General features: G+C 42.6%; 1 protein-coding gene across 1 annotated transcript in view; it reads left to right on the top strand.

The window, feature by feature from the left end:
• Positions 1–329: 329 nt before the first annotated feature.
• The window catches only part of PCSK2 (proprotein convertase subtilisin/kexin type 2), a 104751-nt gene continuing 83782 nt past the window's right edge, over positions 330–21298 (top strand). Inside the window, exon 1 of the mRNA XM_074150234.1 lies at positions 330–512. Within this exon, the coding sequence (XP_074006335.1) occupies positions 330–512 (183 nt within the window). The remainder of the gene's footprint in view (positions 513–21298) is intronic.

Below are 21298 nucleotides of genomic sequence, written 5' to 3' on the forward strand. Positions count from 1 at the left end.
CCCCTCCCGGCTGGTGCTTTCCCTCCGGCCGCCGCTGAATGAGAGGCGAGGAGGGGCCGGGAATGCGGAGCCGGCAGCGCGCACAGACGCGCTCTCTCACACTCACACTCACACACACACACCCCGGCGCAGCCCCCCGCCGCCCGCCCGGTCCCCGCCGCCCAGCTTCCCTCCTGCCTCCGCTGCTTTAATTTATTTTATTTATTTATTTTAATTTTTTTTTCACCCACACTCCCCTCCCCTGTCCCCTCCCCCCCCCATCTTTTGGGCGCTTCCCCGCCCGCCCCGCGGCGCGGCGGGCTGCCTCCGCGGGCGCGCAGCGCGGGGCCATGCCGGCGGGGCCGCCGCTGCTGCGGGGCCCCTTCCTCATCCTCGTCCTCTTCTTGCTCTTCCTCGGCGCCCCGGCCCGGGGAGCCGTCTACACCAACCATTTCTTGGTGGAGCTGCACGGCGGGGGCCAGGCGGAGGCCGAGCGGGTGGCGGCGGAGCACGGCTTCGGCGGGGTGCGGAAGGTAAGCCGGTGCGGTGCGGGGAGGAGGTGCGGTGCCCTTCACGGCGTCCTCCCGTGCGCATCCTGCCCGCGACTTACCTGGGGAGAAGGAACGGAGCAGGGCGCGTGCAGCCTGTCCCCACCTTCATCCCCCCCGCTTCCCGAGGGGATTTTAGGAGAAGCGGTGCCAAGAGCCATTGCAAGTGCTTCTCAGCAGTGGCCCAGGAGGGTGATTTTCTCGGACTAGAAAGCAGAGGAGTTTCCCACATGGTAGCTCGGTGCCTTTTGACTTACTATGTAAACATCCTCCAATTGAGCGCCCATCCTGCGGGGTCGGGAGCGACTGGGGCCACCCAGGGCTTCCTGTGCATGGCTGCACTCCAAACTGCTCAGGAACACTTCAAAAATAACTAAAGCTGCATCTCCATGGAGAAGCTTGCATACAATTTAAATGGAAGATTTCATAGGAGGTTTGACACTCAAGTTTGTGAGGCTGGTGGCTTCTTAATATTAATCTCACAGAGAAACAGGATGCCCCCAGGCTGAACAAGCTGCTTAATATTAAGTACGATAAGCAATCAGTGCTTATATCTAATGAATGTAAGTTGGGGAACTTAAAGTGCCATTGGAGGTTGTTTTCTCTTCTGAGGTCCCAGGAAATCCGAGGTAGCCTCAGTGGCAGGGAGCCTCTTCCCGGCTCCTGGGGAGCCCAGCTCCAGTAGAAATTTCCCCCATTCTAATAATAATTAGACCTCTAAATATTTTAAGGTACAGTCAGATCTGGGGTGAAGACAGGGAGAGGCTAACAGGGTGCCTTGATCAATACAATTCCTGGCAGACTTAATGCCCAGGCAGCACTTAGCTTGGAGCGTGGAGGAAGAGCGAGCTGTGAGCGTTGCTGCTGCTGCTGCTGCTGCTTGTTTGGTTTTTTTCTCTCCCTGGTAGTTATGCAATGAGAGCCTGATCCTACTTCTGAGGAAATGAATGAGAATGGTAACCTGAACTTGGATGAGTGAAATGGATTAAGACCTTGATTTAAAAAAATAATAAAAAGGCATATGAAGCGAGACTCCTTCCCTCGGGCTGCCTTGTCTCAACTCCAGTGGGGGCTCATTAGAGAAATGAGGACAAGATTGTTGTTGCTTTGACCACAGCCAACTCCTGCTGCTGATAAGATGCTTTTGTTTTGGGCTCACAGCCTTGTTCTGATAGTGACGGAGCTGGGCTGCTGGTGCCTTTGGGAAAGGATCCCTTGTGGGGATTAAGTCTTGTTACGTGAAACTTCTTAGCTGTGACTCCTTGGTCAACTGTTTCCCCTCTATATTCCCCTCCTGTTTGCACTCCCTTCCTCCTATCCTGGGGATGTCTGACTGATAAGGCCTTAGGGGGAGGGAAGGGCATCCTTGTGCAGAGCTGAATTTCTTACTACTTTTGTTGGATGCTTTCAAATCATCCTGTGACCCACGTGGGGAGGAGACAGGGAGAGAGGGGATTTTGTAGGAGAAAGAAATGCAGCTTCTGGGCTGTTACCAGAAGCTGTTACCTCTCCCCAGGGTGCCTTGGGCACATTAGGAGACATAGAGGTTCTTCATGGAAATAAATCTTGTATCTCATCTCGGCAGAGAGCTGGAGGGAAGTCCCTCGGGTGTGCAAGAGGAGAGTACCTGCTTTCCAGTACATGCCACCGGGGGGGCTGTTTCCCGTGGACACTGGTGTCTCTAGGAATGAAGCCTGGCAGAGCCGTGGCATGATGTGCGTGTGCTCTCAGGTTGGGGGGTGGATGGTGGCAGTGGCTCCTGTACCAAGCACATGCTGTCCCAAGAGGTTTCTAGGTTACATCATCCTGGTCCCTGAAAAGCTAGAAAGCCTCCCACCCCTCCTCTGCAAATGCAAGAGAAAATAGCACCCTACTAATTTTAGGCAGTAATTTTAGGAAATAAGAAAAGTTCAAAGGGTTTGGCGTTTAACTGTCTGTGTTGGAGGATAATCCATGAGAGGCTGATGGCAATCTCCGTTCTGCAGCAGGGGAAATCTGTGACGGGGCTTGGGTGGTGACAGTCGGCCGTTAGTCAAAGCTTGTGCCGTCTCTTCAGTATTGCTGAACTGAAGAGTCTCCTAATCTGTTTTGCTATCATCGGGCTTGTCTGGCATCTCTGCTTACAGTCTGCAGACTCAGCTTTCATGGCGGTAACGACAGTGCGGAAAGTTGAACATGGCCATGTGTGTGTATGGAAACAGAGCTGTTACTGGTAAACTCTCAGGGGAAAGTACCGCGTGTAGATATGCTGTCTAATGAAATATTCAAAAAATAGCAGAAAAAAACCCTCAATTTATACCACAGGGAGAAGTAATCTTTGCATATTTCAACCACACATGCTGTTTGGATAATATAATGAGTTATTTACTTAAACCAGATACCTTTACCCATATCGGAGAAGAGCTGTTGTCTGAAAATAATCACCTTTATTTCAGTGCAGGGACTTTCCCAGTAGGAACACAAGGGCAGATGCAGCTTTTTTCTGTGTGAGGATTTAAGATGTATATGAGAGGGATTTCTTTTATGTATGCTATGCATCACAGACCTCTTTTAACATGAGCTGATGAGAGCTGATTTTTAAATTACATATTTTTAGCATACATGGTTTTTTCCTAATAACAAACAATCTCTGAGCAAGTGCATATTACATTTACTTAAGAGCAGATTTCTGCAGAAATACAAGAGAAGGCTTTGCCTTGAAGATTAATGTTATGAACTGTATGGTGGGCTTTCTAATTGATTCTTTGGCCATGCTTCCTACCATCATTCTGAAACCACTACAAGACTTCAGGTGGGCTAAAATGTGTACTTGAAATTCAGTGCTTGATGAATTGACTAAGAAGGGCTTGGTACTTACGTAAACAGGTGCCTGTGTTTAGATCTAGGATCCTAACGTGAGACAGAGTCTCAAAAACACTGGTTAATTTTTCTTTAACCTTCCTTGAATTAATCCCAAATACAGATGTCTTTGTAACTCTGATTGTGCTCTTTGATTTTTATTTAAAAAAAAATAAATGTTTGCAATTTTTCAATCCGTTTGTACCTGCCAAAATTGATTCTATATATTCCTGGTGAAACAGATATTGTGATAAAGCATATTCTTTTCTTAAAATGGTTAGCCTTGCCATGTTTGAGCATTCAGGAGTCATGAGGATGCCCCTCTAATAGCTACATGTTAAATTGTGAGAACTGCAAAGGGAACAACTTTTTTTTTTTTTTTTTCCTCTTCATTTTATTTGCCTCCTGGCATGGTTGCCACCAGAATACATTTCTTAATGCAGGCTGAAAAAAGCTGCTTTCTGACCTTGCTTTGCAATTCTTAATTCATTTCTAACAAGGGGAGTTGGAAGAAGCATTTGGAAAGGTCTCCTAATTTGGAGATCAGAGTTTAGACATCTCTTTCCATTTCATCAGCAGCGGTGAGAACAAGATAATCTACAAAATGCCACCATAGCTAAGTATTCCACTTCTGATAGCATTGAAGTGAAGGGTTTTAAACAATTAGCATTCAGTGGTCTCAAATTATAAAATAAGAACCAAATACACGTTTCAAAACACGGAGAATTTTGTGTTCCTCAAAGCTGGTCTGTTTTTTCTTTGATGTATCTCCCAATCACCTCTCCTAAACCTTGCAAAACCCAAGGTACCTCTCACAGCTGTGACTTTTCTGCTTCCCATTTTTGCTTAGGGGGCTGCTGGTTGAGGACCAAGCTTTCTGGAGTTGGCCAGGAATTTTTGGATGAAACATTGGAAGCTTGTGGGGTTTTTTAACATTGCATTAAGTACAGACTTAATTGAAAGCAAAACATAACAGATAAAAAAGCCAGATTTTTTGCTGCAGCAGTCCACTTCTGCACCTAAGCTGGGAGTCTGTGAGTCAGGAGTTGGTGTGGTGTGGGAGGCAGACCAGGAGGCAGAGTAATGGCTTTGCAGCTTTGGAGGCTCTTTCCCAGGATCTCCTTTGAGAATCCTGAAAATACCATCTTGGGGTCCAAACGCTGAAGCCCTGAAAATCCCTTCTTGTGTAGATCAGCCCCTCAATCTGGAGAAGAGGTGTTTCCCTAGCTTGATATTTAAGATGCCAGGATATGCTTCTGCGTGCCCAGAATGCACTGTGATAGACAGATGGGATTCTGTGCATGTGAAAAATGCTGGTTTCAGATGTGGGCCTGTATGTGTGTTTACAGATATGTGTATTTATATACATAAATGTGTTTCTTGTTCCTTTTTGCTGAATCCCTGTGCACAGAGAAGAAAGAAGGGTGAATTCTTAGCCAGGCTCCTGGCTGACCTTGCGTGCATATATGTTAACCAGGCAATTTTGCACATATCTGGTGGTCCATGCGTTACAGGTAAACATGCCTGTGTTGCCTTCACACGTGCTACTAACCCAAGAGCTCGTGGAAGTGTTAGTTCTGACCAGTGGAAGGCAGAACAGAGGGTGCAGACGTGCCCCAGTGTGGAAACAGATCCGGAAGCAACGGAGCATCCCATGCAAAGAAGAGGCAGAGAGCCCGGGTCTCGCTGCGTTTGGCCTGCCGGAGTCCAATGGCTTGAGATCAAGCCTCTGTCTGCAGTGTTTCCATGCACTAATACGTTTAATAATTAATTAGCTTTGTGTTTTATGCTGGCCTAGAGAAAAGGATGTTTGTTTGCAAAAGTAATTCTTCGGGAAACAGAAAAACGTCTTAGAAATGGAAGGTACAATGTAAATTTTTTGAGGAAACCAAGAGCTTTAATTTCCTAGATGTCACTGTTGCAATTTTGTGTTACTAAGATAAGAAGTAAATTCCATGCAAGTGCTAATTGTGCAACTACTGAGATTTCAATAGGTCATCTCACCATAACAGCGAATGCTTATGTTTCCAAGAGATAGTCTGAGCTGATATTTTTAAATTAGGGGGAAGAAGCAATTAACTAGCAGGAAAAGTTTGATCCTGCTGTGGGAAGGCACACTGCTGGGTGATGATGGAGAGCTCCCTTTTCCAGAAAAGCCCTGGAAGAAAGTAACTGGGACAGAGCAGCCATCTGTGTTTGGAGGGATCCTTGTCAGCTCCTCACAGCTGGAGTCCAGGCTGGGCACGGACTAGGAAGCCCCGTTTGCTCCTATATACACTTGAGAGAGATGTTAGTGGAATTAAATAAGTTTTGCTGTGCTAGGAGAGAGTTTGCCTCATACGTGGAAATACTGGATTTCTTTCAAAATGATGCTGTTTTGTTTTGATTTTGGTTGTGGTTTTTTTATATTGTATTTTGCTTTGGATGCAGAAACAGCCCCAGGAGCAGACACTATAACTGGCTAACTCTGAACAAAAAAAATCCCTCGATACTTAAATGGACTCACTTATGCATGTGAAAGCTGTAAACTATCAACAAGAAGAAGAATGTAAACCACAGGCTCAAGTACATCCCTAACCCAGTTTCTGTAGAGCTCCTTCTCTATCAGAGACTCAAACCGATTGCTTGTTGGCGATGAGTGTTCTGTTTGAGGTATGAAAATAATTACCTTGTCAAATTTTCGTAGCATTTATTATTTGAGTGTAAAACAAGAAGGTCAGACTCCCCTACTATAGATCCCTCCTGTAATTGCTCTATTACTGTTTTGAATACATGGTGTAGTTCTGTTTCTTGGCAAAACACACACATTAACCATTACCTTTACAGATAAGTTTTGTTTTGTTTGCTGAGCTACAGCTCAGTAAACACAAGGATACCAAATTGTGGGTATTTATAAAGCTGCCTGCATTTGTAATTTTGTTTATACCATATTGCTTGAACTCATTGGTGAAATTGAACATGTGGTATAGACCTAGGAAATGAGCTGTGCATAATTCTTTTTTCACTTGTTTTTTTGATGCTGCAGCCCAACTGGGGATGTGCAGTTATTTGTTTTCATTTAAATTATATTTAGTTTTGCGAGTGTCAAGGAGAGAAAAATAGAGAGAAAAAACATACAAAGAAGTGAACAACATTTCCAGACGGCATCAGTTCTCAGTGTGTGGATGCTGGGTGGTGCCAAAGCTGGTGAAGCAGGACCAGCTTGCCCAGGCGCCTCTCTGCCAGAGGCCGCCTGCACACCACGAGCAGAGCAGCCTCCCAGGCCAGCGGTTTTCATGGTGTAGCACCATGGAAACCAGATGCTGCCAGTGGCCCCCTGACTTGTTTTCTAGAGCTGCTGCTCTGGAGAGTACTTGTGGCTGCTCCACCAGTGGTTCCCCCACCGCACAAGTTCTTTGTTAACATTTTGTGTCAGGAAACAGCTTGTTGCCCTGTATACTGTGTCTCCTAACCCTGGTGATGCTCCTTTTCCCACTTTTATGAAATCCCTTCAAAGTACTGTATGGAGCGACTTCAGCTCCCCAGGTTGTCTCTCTCCTTTGTACACCTCTGTGTAAAAGAATCACAACGGCGTGTGGAGATTTTTGTGCTGCACAAAAGTTCAGGATTTGCACCATAAGAGACAGGATCATTACAGAGGAAAGAGAGGTCTCTTGCTTTGTTTCCTTCAAGTCTGCCAGTTCCTTAGCTTTTTTGGACCTGTGCTATGGAATTTAGAGTCAAAGGTGTTATTTTAATATCAGAACTAGATAAACAAAGATCATTAGTATGGTATCACCGTCCTACTGTCAGCCTGGGGTCTCCTTTCTTCTGCCCAGATAGCTTTCTTGCAGATGACTTTCAGGCTATTTCTGGACTCTGCAAGATACGGATCTATTCATTACCTGTGTGTTTTTGAGCTCTGGGATCCCATATACTGTGGCTCTCTCTGGGGCCCTACTTGAAGCTCATTCCTCTGGGTAGGTTTTCCGTGCATTGAGAGCAGTCTGAGAGCTGCTCCTAAGAGCCAATATGGGTATCTGTTGGCTGTTACCTACACCAAAGTTGGGTTTGTCCCCAGATGTTAGGTTGCAGAGCTGTGCCCAGAACCAGACCCCAATGGTTTAGGTTACTGCAGATGAGGCAGAGCGTTTTGTTTCTAGCTTGGGAGTTCAAATCCAGATTAAAACTGTAGACCAGAATAAATTGTCAGTTCACTCCCAGCTCAAAGTTCTTCCATTTGAGAACCTGTGGCATCCTTGGCATTTGGTTATTAGCAGGCAAACGGTCCCAGAGACTGACTGTGCTGCAAGGCTTGGCTCCTTCAGAAAAGCACTGAGGTGCCTTGTGGGGTGCATGAATGTGTTATCGTTTAGAACCGACCTTTGTGTGAAGGTAGAAGATACCCTGCTATCCTTCTCGCAATATATGACAGGTGACAAGATATAACACCCTGCCCACTCTTAGAAAACTTTTACTGCTGTAACTAATGTAGTTAAAACGGGAAAACAAACCTATTTGCAGTGCTGGTACTATCAGCGTAGGAGTGCTAACATCTGTAACTTATGCCACATCAGAACATTATTAGCAAAAATTTCATTTAAGCTAGAGCTTTTACCAGTAAGACTACGCTGATTTAAAAAAAAACAAAAACAAACAACAAAGCCAAACTGACAACAAAAAGGAAAAAAAAGCATCAGACTTCCTAGAATAGTTGTAACTGGTAATACTTTACAGTGTAGCTAAGTAGAATTTTGCATGTGACCCTTTTCCTCATCCATCTATGGAATTATTCCAATTAAAATTAATCCATGCAACTCAAGTTTCAAATGCTTGTAATAAAGCACTTACAAAGTAGTTGCTGAAACATATGTAGAATTTATTTGGTAGATAGGTTCAATTAGTAAGTCCTGAGAAATGTCCATGCTCATGGAAGATTCTGTGAGCTGGAAATCAAGCCAAAATGCTAAAATGATTGATAAATTCTGCCAGCTCTTATGAAAATATTATACCTGGGAAACCCTCCTGTGCAGTTCCAGTCCGTAGCCTGGGTGGCTAGTTTCTGTGAGAGCTAGTAAGAAACTCATTGGTATAGTTAATGAATCTAAAATATACCTTCATCCTGTATCCTGTACTGCTATCCTAGTCGTCAGAATCCCTGTTCTTTTTTTCTTTTTCTTTCAACTTTTTCAAATAATTAAATGGGTCAGGTCTCTACAGGATGCTGGCTGCATGGTGGCTATAAATATTGCAGTGAGCAGCCCAGAGCTTCCATCCATCACTGGCCTCTGGTGGGAGGAAGCCGAACTGCTCGACTATTTGTCAAAGACAGGGTTTCTCTAAGTAACCTGAAGCAGTCTGGTGTATTGCTCTGGCTGTAAATCAAGGCGAGCTCTACATTTAACTCCCCTAAGTTCATTGAAAAAGCTAACCCTGTGCTACTGAAATGGAGATTTAATTTCAGCTCAGGGGTCCCCGGCTGTGCTTTGGGACAGAGAGCGCTGGCCTAGAGAGAGCTGAATTTGGTGGTGTGTTGTGTGAAATTCTGCATGGCCACCACACACAGTTTATCAGCCGGCATGAAATTCAGTTTGGTCACGGATTTATGACGGTAGCTCGAAAGTCTAACTCAGCTGAACGCTGGCTGTGTTCAGCAAGTAGTGGGAGCTTGGACCTAAAAAAGGAAGTTGCAAGCTAGCCCAGTCTTACCACTTATGCACTGGGATTACAAACAAATAAATTAGGTAGTGATAGCTCTAGTTTACTCACTGAAGTACTGAAGTGGGCTGTAACGGTCTTTGTCATGTATTACCTACCTTCTCAAACAAAACTTCTGTGTAAATGTTACATTCTTAACTTCTTTGTCCACAGAAAGCAAATGGAAAGAGTGACCTCAGTGTTTGCATCAATCCGGTCCACAAGTGTGTCCCAGATACTCATGACTGAACTAGATTATTTGCTTACCTGATGAGTAGAACAGTAATATGTCAGAGCTGCTTTCTCCTAGAGTACAGAACCAAACTTTGGAAACCTGAAACCCAACAAATATATATTTATTACTATTAGGCAGAGAAACTGGTACCGTTATTAGGTGGGTGTTGGATATCAAACTAGAGCCAAACAGGTGAGTCTCTTCCTTGTGTAAGTAGTAAAAGAGGTGGGATATAGCCACTGCTCTCCCGATGACAGAGGAACCTCCTTTCTGCCTACTCATTCTTTATGAAACATCAGTGAAATGAAGGAGTGTGATTGTGAAAACCACTCTATGGGTGAACAGTCTTTGTCACCTGCTGTGCAACACCGAGTGCAGTAGAAGCTTCTGTTTAAGGCTTTTAGCTGCAGCCAAGATATGGTGAATTAGCTCCAACTACAGCTGGTGAATTCCCATCGGTCCCATAGGGACCTAGTGCTTTCTTGTGTCAATTACTGTTAGAACTGTGTTTCAACTGAATTTAGCAATTTAGAAGTTACTCTGAATCAAATGTAGAGTGGAACTCTCAAGTCTGCATTTGGGTGAAGAAGTATCAAAACTCAGAACTGGAACACATTGGGAGGTTTGGAAAAAGTGGTTGTTAACATTGGTGGAATGACAGCTGTGGATCAAGGACATCATCTGAAATTTGGTCTTCACAGCATTTCCATCTATTATTTTTTACATTACCATTTAAATCGCAAAACTTCACAGGCAAACGTACTTTTGTTCTCTTAACTGTAAAACCATTGTTTCTCCTGCAATTTAGATATAGTTCAGAATAAAACCCAGACAGAACAGCAAGTGGATTTTTTCCCTCTTTCTTCTGATGGGGATTAAAACACTCAATTTCATTCTGTAAAATCCCCTTTTTCCCTTCTAACTGAACATATTTTACTCACATTAAATATGTTGTACCTTGGTAGGGAAACCAGTATTCTGGGCTCTAAAGGCTGAAACATGCTGAGTGATTAATTAAAAACCTACATTTGCCTTGCTTGACTAATGTAATAAAAGCAAGATAACATATTAGCACACATCGGATTGACCACAATTTCTGCCGCCAGTAAACTTGTGTCATTTGTTAATTGGTGGTAACAAACAGTAAAAGGACTTACTTCACAGCTGCCTGAAAGGTCAATGAGGTAGGTCCTGGGAGGAAGGGGAAGAGGTGGTGGTGCTCTTTTCTTTCCTTTCTCATCGGTATTGTGAGCGTTGAGGCAGATTTGGGTCAGCCTTTTCCTTCCGTCTAATATAGAGCTCTTGAACCCAGCCAGAGCAGTTGTCTCTGTTGTGAAGCGATGATCGTACTGCTGTATACTGGAGCCAAGAGGAGCTCTCTCCAGTTCATGATGATATAAGTAATGGAAGAATTTGCTTCTGACCTGGTCTTGTGATAGTGGGGATTAATGTCCATGACTTTCTCTTAGCAGAGTCAAGCAACTTTACAAAAATAAGGAAAACAGCAGTGTGCCGAAATTTCTCTTTTCCTTGGCCTCACTGAAAATATTTTTTTTAAAGCTTCCTTGCCCTGCTCTTCTCAAGCCTACTATCTTAAGTTTTTTAAAAAAAGGAAGCAACAGTGTGTGTCCCCCATACGCTAACGTCACAGTTTTGTTTCTAATTGTTACCCATCATCATCTCTCCCATAAAGCACATACTTTTCTCCAGGACTTGACTGCTTCTCTGGGAACTGGAAGGCTTGTGTGGTCTAACAACAGAAACCTCCCTGTGAAGCACTTTCTGTCAATCGGCCATTGCTTGGCAGCCTGACGTTAAGCAGACGTGGAGAAAAAAGAATGAAGAATAAAGGTTTTGAATAGACAGAGAGCTACAAATTTTCCTTAAGTGTTGGTAAGGGTAGCATCTTTGCATTAGTGCAGTTCACCTTCTCTGGGATTTCTTGAGTAGCTCTTGTCAGTAACCAACTAATTTTGGTCTGAGCTGCTTTTATAGTACTACTTCATTAGAGCCCGAGTTCATTACGTTGCTTTTAGGCGCTACATTAGCTGGGCACTTGCACACATGTTCGTGTCTGACACACTTTGTTACATGGACCGAGATTTAAAAATAATGCTGAAGTGATCTGCTAAAATGTCCGTGAGCAGCCGTGTTTTGCCCCCTCTCCATCTTTAAGATACAAGTACCAGTAATTTTTGGCTAGGGCATGCTACATCTTTTTAATGCTGTTTTAAAAATAGCAAACTTTATCTCATGGCTTTTATCTCAGTGTTTTTAGAGCTGACGTGACACCAAGTTCCAGTGTGACAATAGCAGTCAACCTGTTTGGTTACATGCTTAAAAGGAGAGCTGGGTCGTAGATGAGGAATGAGGCAAAGCGGCTGTTGTTAGCAGTGCTAATTGCTGTCAGCAGTATTGATCCAGCTTAGTCAGAAATATACCACGGTCACTTAAATTTGCAGACTATAACTAAATCAAGCTGTTTCTTATAACAGGAGTTTTCCCTAAGGCAGATGTACTGATATGAAGAAGAGACTTCTGTCGTCTACTATTTAAACATATTAAAATATTTACCAAATATCTGTTGCTAAAGAGGTACCTGATTACATGCATATATATTATAGGTGTAGATACACACATTAGTATATGTTGACAATGGCACTTGGCTTTTTATAGTTATAGTTTTATAGCACAGTCTGTAGTGCTATGCAAACATTAATTAAATGAATCCTATCAATAAATAAAATAAGTAAACAAGTACTTATTAGACTATGCCATTCTACACACAAGGCAACTGAAACAAGAATATTACAGCTGTAATTGCCTGAGATTCTCGTAATCTTAAGTTGGTGCTGGGGTTCTGAAGATGCTGAAACTCACGTCTTGTGAGTTTTAGCCCTGGCTCTGTCCTACAGCAGAGTTTTACCATGTGAAGCAACAGCAGACAGGGGGAAAAGCAAATGAAATGGTCCTGGATAGAATGATCTTGGCGAGAAAGTTGAGGTGTGAAAAATTTCACAGCATATTATCACCTTGAGAGGTGCTTTGAAAACACAGAAGCGCCTTGAAAGAGTGGCAGGATACCCAGAGGAGCCCCATTGCTCCGAGAAGGAGACAGGCACTTATAGCAAAAGTTTTATTTGCCTTTGGTAATTAAGTGTAGAACTGGCAAAACCATTTTTGGGGTACTGTCCTTTTTTTCCCTTGTATTTTTAAAGCATTGCCTGTCACTGGCTAAATGAACTACAGTTAATTAACTCGGTCAAGTACTGACCGGCTTTCTGGCTTATGTCATTTACAGTGCACAGTTGAGGAGCAATTCCTTGAAGTCACTACTAATATGAGCAAGTTTGGAAAGTTAAGTCTAGGGGCCCTAAAGAATGTCTGGATGGTTGGATTAGATGATCAGAAAGCTCCCTTCCACCCTAGGCAATTCTGTGATTCTATTCTGTGGTTCTATTTGTCTTTCTCTGGTTTCTTTTTTTTTTGAGGGGGGGGGACAAAGGAGCTTTTGGTTTTTTTGTTGTTTTGGTTTGGTTTGTTTTTTTAACAGGATGAGTAAAATTCTCCCAAATTGTGGAAAATTTTCATTTTGTGCTACTGATTCCTGTTTTAAGAAAATTTAATTGATTATTGATTCAACTTCTGATGGAATTGCGTTTACTTTATCATTCTAAATGATGTGTGTTTATGTCTCTTGTGTGTGTGGTTGATATGGAGCCACGTAGGTGAATGATTGGAGGGGGCTGTCTCATTTTTCCAGTGGCCATTTGTTGTTGCTAAAAATGACAACACAACTGTTAGATTCTCACAGTGACTTTTCTGCGTGCTGAGCTCCAGGATTCTCCCTGGTCCCCAGGCCTCGGCTGAGGTGCTCTTCTTTGCAGGATCCTCAACATCTGTGTAAGAGGCCATAATGATGATTGCTAAGCCTTTACTTCAGGCTGTCAGCCAAACAGTAACAATCACCTACTGCAGGTAATGATGATCTGGATAAATCCAGACAGTCCAATGCAAGTGCTGGTGTATTATAAGCAAGAACATTCTCCTCCAAATCTGGAAAGTATCCTGCTTTCAGCAGTGCACGTGGTAGAATCGATAATGGGTTTTATGGTTACTGGGGAGTAACGGATAAAACTCTAAAATGCGCAGGTCCATTCACATAAACTAGAATAACTCTTCTAAAAGCCTCAAATGGCTTCTCCAATTCACTGATAAAACTATCAACAAATCCACAATCTTCTCACTGATGACTTATATGACTGTTATGTGCTTGCAGGATGAAGCTCTTCAGTGACAAACTTAACAGTGATATAAATACAGTAAAACATTAAACCTCTATGATTCATTCCATTGCAAATCAAATCCCAAGTACTGCAAACTTGAAACCAAACCAATGGAGCAGTGTTTTATAAGTGCTTGGAAGCGCTATGTGTGATAACGTAAGAACAAAACTGATGAGAAAATGAGAGAGATTTAACATTAGAATTGATCATCTACCTGAATGTGGGCAGCTTTGCGCCCCTTCTAGTCTCTGGAGTGAAAGAGATGCTCCTGGGGCTCAGCTCTGCTCATTTTAACATGGCCACCTAAAACAGGTCAGATGAATCATGTTCTTAAAAGTGCCTCTTTTTTTTTTTTTTTGCCATGAATTGTACAGGGAGCTCAGATGAGTTCCAGATAGCATCCTGACTTGTATTAGAAATGGTGTGACCAGCAGAAGTAGGGAGGTGATTGTCCCCCTGTACTCAGCACTGGTGAGGCCACACCTGGAGTATTGTGTCCAGTTTTGGGCACCTCAATCCAAGAGACATATCAAGGTGCTGGAGCGGGTGCAGAGGAGGGCAACGAAGCTGGTGAAGGGCCTGGAAAATAAATCGTACAAAGAATGATTGAGGGAGCTGGGACTGTTTAGTTTGAGGAAGAGGAGACTGAGGGGTGACCTCATCACTCTCGACAACTACTTGAAAGGACATTGTAGAGAGGTTGGTGCTGGTCTCTTCTCACAAGCAAATAGCCATAGAACAAGAGGGAATGGCTTCAAGCTGCAACAGGGTAGGTTTAAACTGGACATTAGGAAGAAATTCTTCACAGTAAGAGTGATCAGACACTGGAACAGGCTGCCCAGGGAGGTGGTTGAGTCACCATCCTTGGATGAGTTTGAGTCGCTTAGATGTGGTGTTGGGGGACATGGTGTAGGGAAGAACTTTGTAGAGTAGGGTAGATGGTTGGACTTGATGATCCCAAGGGTCTTTTCCAACCTAGATGATTCTATGACTGGACATGTAAGCGTAATAGCAGTCCCCACAACTGGTTCCATTTCTTCCATTTACTTCCCTGTATTTACTGAACTCCTCATGTCCGGCGGTTGAGAAGACTGTTTAACCTTGTGGTTGCTGCGTGCCAAGAGGGACTAGACAAAAGGCTTTATTTTATCCTTTTGGATAAAATAAAATCCAAAGGCATATATTCTGCAAAGTCTTTGGATATCACATTTGACTTTATGCTGTTTCTAGAGGGAAAAACATTTCACTGTCGGGATGAGGAAACCTTTCAGAAACCATTGGAAAGTACTTCTACTGGCTTGAGAAAGACTTAACTTTTTAAGCAAGGTTGCCACGTTCTTACAGGATAACTAATCTCCTAAATAACAATGACAGATAGCCTTGATGCCATGCATATTACAACGTTTCTGTTGACTTCTGGAAAAAAGGAACGGCTAACAGATCAATGATCTCTCAACCAAGCACTCACAGTCCTTTCTTATTACTGCCACCTGTTGCTGATTACCTTAAGAGGTGGTTGGAGATGCATATGAAACAGCTGAAAACATATGTAAGTATCTAAATAAGGCATTTCTGAATTATTTTGTAGGAGAAACGTACTGTGTGTTAAATCAGTTGATTTCACAAGGCTCATCTTCTGATGATGTTTTAAGATGAGATTTACATTTTGGGAGCGTTAAACCTCTGGCTAACGCCTCCACCTGCCAGATTTGCCAAGACAAGCAGATTAGGCTTTGGTGGAGGCAGCTAAATAAGACACAGGTGCAGTGAGAAACGAGCCAGGAAGACTAAGTCATATAACACTCAGACCTGAACCTGATTGTGCCAGTCTTCAGGGCTGTTTGGAGCCTGTGTGGCTCCTTGTGCTGAGCCTTCAGAGTAATTATAGCAGGCTAATGAGAAAGTGTGAAATCCTTGCCTAGGGCTGTGGAGGCACAGTGGACTGGATTTCATGTTGGGTAAGCTCTGGCACAGCTTTAGTCCTCTGTGCTATTTCCTATTTCTCCACCATTTGAATTAATCCTTTCCTGTTCGTGCTTTGTTCTGTGGTGTTTGGTGCCTGGGGCTGCCTATGTTTGTAGCTGGCTCTACTCTTACGTGGCCCTCATCACTTATAGTGAGTGAGTGCCTTTGACTGCAGACTTGGCTCCCATCTGTGTATTTAAAAGTAAAACGATTTCTAATGCTAATTGGGGTTAAGGAAAATGAGAGAAAGAGAGTTTAAAAATTCATATTGAATATTTATAAGCATCCTCAGTACACTTGGTGAAACTAGGATGAAAAGGTTTCTAAAAGGTTTCTAATTTCTGCTGGGAGGCACTTTGTTGTGCTTCACCTATAATGGCAACCAAAGGAGTGAGGCCTGTGGGGCCTGTGAAGGCTCCAAATAAATTTATTCGTTCCAGGTTTAGGTCGTATTTTCTGTTGGTGTAATTACTGAGAAGTAATGGGATGAAAGAGCTCACCTGTGCAGATTTATGGCCCCTTTTAAAGTTGGGAGCTGTGCTTGGGCTCTGTGGGGGAGAGATGTTTTGTGTTAAAGTATACTTTTTTTTTTAAAAAAAATCTTTTAAAAATTTCTTTTTATTTTGTGGGATGGGTATTATTTTTTTTTTCCTCAGAGCAGACAAAGGGTTTCTTTAGCATCAATGTTTGAACCCTTGCATGTCTGGCTGCATATTCATTCTAAGGCAGGCAAGAAATGCTGAGGAGGGTCTTTGTCAGCCTGGCTGGATGAGGATTTTATGTGAATGTTGTTCACTGATGGATCCATTTATGTCGATTTTGGAGGCGATCAAAGAAGGCGGCCCTGCGGTAAAATCACCCTTTGCTTGCATTTTTAAATGATTTTGCTCAACAGAAAGTTGTTACGGACTGTTGTCTCCATTGGTAACTTGGGAGAGGAACCTTAACAATAGGTTCAAGTGCAGCGGTTTTAGAATATTACAGTATTGAGGACAAATCATTGGAAATGATGCACAAAAGGTAGCAGTGTACTGAAAGGATGTGGTGTTACGTGGTACAGCATGAAAGGCTGCATGGGAAGACTGGGCAGAGATCAGCCCCATCAAAACAGGAGGGGGCCATCCAATCTGTTCTTAAGCATTCTGTGAGCACCTTAATTTGCTTGTGGGATGTATGGAGAACAGAGCCCTGAAATGAGTCAGTAAAATTTAATGTTAAATATAAGCCTGGGAACTGAGGTTTCTCTTTATTTTTCTGTTGTATTTGTCACCTCTTAAAACCAGTAACAGGCTGTGAATGCTGGACCTCTTGCGGAGAGCCAGGGAAAGTACTGATACCACTGGTAGCTTTATTCAACATATTTTTAAATTTTTTTTTAGCATTTATTTCAGCTTTGTAATACTTTTGCTGCGGACAGGCTCTTCTGGTCAGATGCTGCTGATGCTTTTATGGTTGTTTTCAGTGTTAGCTCTGCCCAAGGTGGCCCCAGTGCTGCTGTTTTAGAATGAGGAACAGTGTCCAGATTTAGTCTTTGTGTGGCTTCTTTTCTTTAAACCCCTGCACCACTTTACAGCTGATATTGATGTCCTTTGCTATCAGACAGGCAAAACTACATCTAGTGCCACTGTGTATATTGTCCAAGGTGAGACCAAACAAGAAGTGCAGTTTGATTCCCCTGCTCCACGCCCCCCCCCCCCCCCCCCCCCCCCCCCCCCCCAGCAGACAAAATGGGATGTGACCCAGCAGCTTTGAGGGAGCTGTGTGTGCTGCCCCATCCTAGAGCAGGTGCCTATGATGAACAGGCTGCCTTATCCCTCATTTTTCCTTCTTGGAGCAGATCAGTAGTTGAGGACTCAGCAGTGGACTGTGTCATCTTTTTTTCCTGCTTCCTTCTGTACCAAATGGTACGTCTTAGCCATTGCTTTCTAGATAAGCCTCTTCCACTTAAAGAGGTTTTCTTTCTTCCATTTAGTTGAATGCTGAATTTTTAAAAGTTATTTTCTGGTCTGCATCCTTTTCAGGAAGAAGGTTAAACTGGATTTCATCTTTACTTTAGATAGTATTGTTAATAACCACGAAGAGGTTGCAGATCTGAAGAAAAGGAGGAGACAGGTGCATGTATAGGGTTTTGCTCTACTTGCTGTGTTGTATTTGTGATTCTGGTTTTGTTTGTATGCATTTTTCACCAGTAATTTTATACAAATACTGCAAGTAACAAAGTGTACGTAATTCCTGAGATTCTCAGAGTCCTACTTTGTGTTGAACTGCATTTATACATCAAGGCAATAGTAGGTTCTTTTCTCACTCTAAATAATCCTCCTCACTTGAATATTCAAGTGCTTTCTAGTAATTAGTTATCTTACATAATTGCTAATTTTTCTCTGAGGGCAGGAAGCTTTACTTCTGTCTTACAGAAAACACACTCAGCCTGGTGGCTCAGGTTCTATTCCTCTGTGTTGCGGGCACAGCTGCTGCTGCTGAACTAGGAATTGCACACAAATAAGATTCTAGCTTCACAACGAGAATATTACGGAGGAGCTACTGCTGGTGTCATGATGCTTTGAAGTTTTTTATGTACAGGAGTCCTTCTGGCTTCATTTCACTTCATTACATGCACTGTTCGTTTTGCCATTTGCTATTTTGCTCCGGCTCCAAATTGGTGTAGACCTCCTGGAGAAGTGAATAGTGGGGATGTAGACCCTGCTGGGAGCTACCCCATGTCCTGCTGGCTGGTGGCTGCGGAGCACTTACTGCTCAGTAGCAGGAGTTCATCAAAACCAGGGCACTTCAGGTGTTGCTTCTGGTTTTCGCAGATCTTCAGGCGAAATCCTTATCAAAGTCTGCGATGTTTTAGGCCCTTTGCTGGCATCTGACTTCTCCTGTGCGTACATTCCTTAATTTTAAGGATTTACTGAAGTGTTTAGATTCTTCCTGCAAATTGCTCAGTTTCTTCTATTAATTATTCACAATCCACAGTGTCATATTTGATCATGTCATATTCCAGCTGTTGCTTCGCTCAGCTGCCTTCCTGTCTTGTCCCTCCCAGTTTCGTTGAATGAGTGTGAAAACCGTGCGAACTGTAAAATACACAAGTTCCTCTGAGATTATGGGGATATCTGTGGAAGACGTGGAATAGTCTTAGTCAGATTTATTCAAGAATTTGTCTACAAATCTGGTCGTTGTCCTACTTGACTTGAATACACTGGCATTAAAAGTTTACTATATAATGTATTGCTTCATTTTAAGTGCACTAGAAACTAACCATACACAGAAGACAAACAGTGAATACGTGTGATAGGTTTCCAGAAATCCTCAAAATTGCTGAGAGTCTTCCTTAATGGAAGAACATCAAGACCAATATTTGACTGGAATTGATCTGAATGGTTCATACTGAGATAAAAAGAAGGAAACCAGCCTGATTTCACTGTGAGATTAGAGGGGTAATTGGACCACAGCTTGCGATGGATGGGGATGGTTAGCATGGCGAGATGGATTTCAAGCTGTAACTGATCTGGCTATTTAGACTTTTTTTTTCCCTGCATATTTTTGAGAGTAATGTATCTGACATGGGCGAAGGGCCATTTCCTGGACAATCAGATCTATTGCCAAACTCTGGATTATGGAAATACTTGATTACCCAGTTGTTAAAGATGTCAGTGTCAGCTTTTGAAAAATAAATCTGTTTTTTAAAATGGGACCTAAACCCAGACAGAATTTGAGCCTCAAGAGCTGTGGCTCTGAGGATGGATATGAAGTGTAGGAGGCTTCTGTTACCACTGCCATGAGCTTTTGTAGCCTCGCTTCTCCTTCTGTCAGAGCTGTTGTGTTCTTCACAAGTGGATGGAGCTGATGCAAAATATTCTGATTATTTGCTCAGAAGAGCTCACCAGCTAGCCCCACAAATGAGCTCCAAGGGACCACAATATTTTTGATGAAGTCTCTTTAACCTTTTATATACACTTAAAAGGAGGTAATTTTATCAGAACAGAATGGCTTTTTTTCATTTTAAAGTTACTTTGCATTACTATATTATGTATCATACACCATGGAATTGTAAAAGTGAAAATGAAATGCCTTGATTTCATTGATATTAAATGTTTTGATTAACATTAGAAAGGACTTTGTAGGAAAAAAAAACAATACAAACAACCAAAAGCTCACACACTCATTTTTGAGTGTGACCAAATTTTAAACCTTAAGAATTCACCGTGAGTCTTCTATCCTGTCCTGGTTTGGGGTGCAGCAGAGCAAACTTCAAGGGTTTGTCTTCAATGAGGAGGATCCTGTGAGTTTGTCTAACTTCGATCCCCATCGGAGTGTTCCAGAATCCCGTTCCTATGGTCACTGAGACTAGTCTGGGACTTTCCTAGTACCTGCAGGTGACATCCTTCTGGGAGCTTGATACAGTTTTGTATATATAAAAATATATATAGTCTTGTATATATTTATATCTAATAATTATTTAATTATTTTCTTTTATTATTAATATTTCATTAAAGCAGTTTAGTGTTTTCTAAACTCATAAATCTCTTCTTCCTCAGAACGAGAGGTGGGGAAGAGCATCTGTTGTCACTGGCCAGCCCGGCCTACACTGCGACACGTTCCCACACCGTTCTACCTGTATGCCCAAATATATTTGTAGTGCAGCAGCAGATACAGTGATAGATGTAATGAAACAGGAAATAATTTCATAGAAGGAAAACTGTATTTGTGAACTGTGTATCCCTGTACGCAGTAACAATCTGTCTTACAGCAGCAAGATCCTGCTACCCGTATTCAGCCCAGGTTTTCACAATGAATATTCCATCTAGACGTTGGTATCAGTTTTTCAGTAAAGAACTTTGAACTCCTAAGAGGTTTATATCACGAAGTGTAGATAACAAAAAGGAGAGGAACGGGGCTGTCATGGCTGTTCTGGAATCTCTCTTTTAAGTAGTTATTTTACATGCAGGGCTAACCTTTGAAGTTGAAATGTTCACAGCATTAACATCATACAACTTTCCAACAAGAGCCCATTTTTTTTGGCACTTTTACAAAGAGAAGCTTAGTTTAAAAATACACAGTTACTTGCTTAGATTTAAACATTCAACTGGAATCTCTCTTTTAAGTTGGAATGGGGGAAAAAGCTGTAGAATTTGAGATGCAAATGGAGCTTTCTAATTGACTGCTGCTGTTCTCACACTGTGCCTTAGGTGAGGCTGGAAAGCCCTCGGGAGGTGTTTGGTTGCTGCCAAAATGTCTTAGGAAAGCTGTACAAGACTGCTCCCACCCGGGCACTGAACTGTTTGCTTTCTTAATGTTCTTATATTATACTTCCTGGCTTTCAGAAGACATTCCAAATACCGTATTTTTCAGAGAGTGGAAATTTCTCTGCTTTACTACATACGGCATCAGTTTGGGTGCCTTAGAATGGCTCAGAAAAGCACTTGTGTAACACCTTATTGCTGAAGGATGGCTTGTGGTAGTTTCAAATAATTTGCAGTTCATTTTGTTCTTTTTTTCTGGCTTTTTCATGAAATAGGAAATAATCCTGATGTGATTTGGGGAAGCCCTTCAGAAATATTTGCACTGTTGACCTTAAACATAAGGTGCAAATAGTACCAAGTGTGTACAAGTGTAGTTACACATTGTAAACCTGTAGCAAGTAACTTTAATGCTGCTGTGTACACTTCTCAAAAGTAACTGAGAAGTGACATTCTCAGGAATGACTTGGGCCCCTTGCTGTAACTCTTCACAAGTCTTATTGTAGAATCCTGAGTTACTTCATGAGT

This window comes from Numenius arquata, chromosome 7 (assembly GCF_964106895.1).
Source record: "Numenius arquata chromosome 7, bNumArq3.hap1.1, whole genome shotgun sequence".
Taxonomy (NCBI): Eukaryota; Metazoa; Chordata; class Aves; order Charadriiformes; family Scolopacidae; genus Numenius; species Numenius arquata.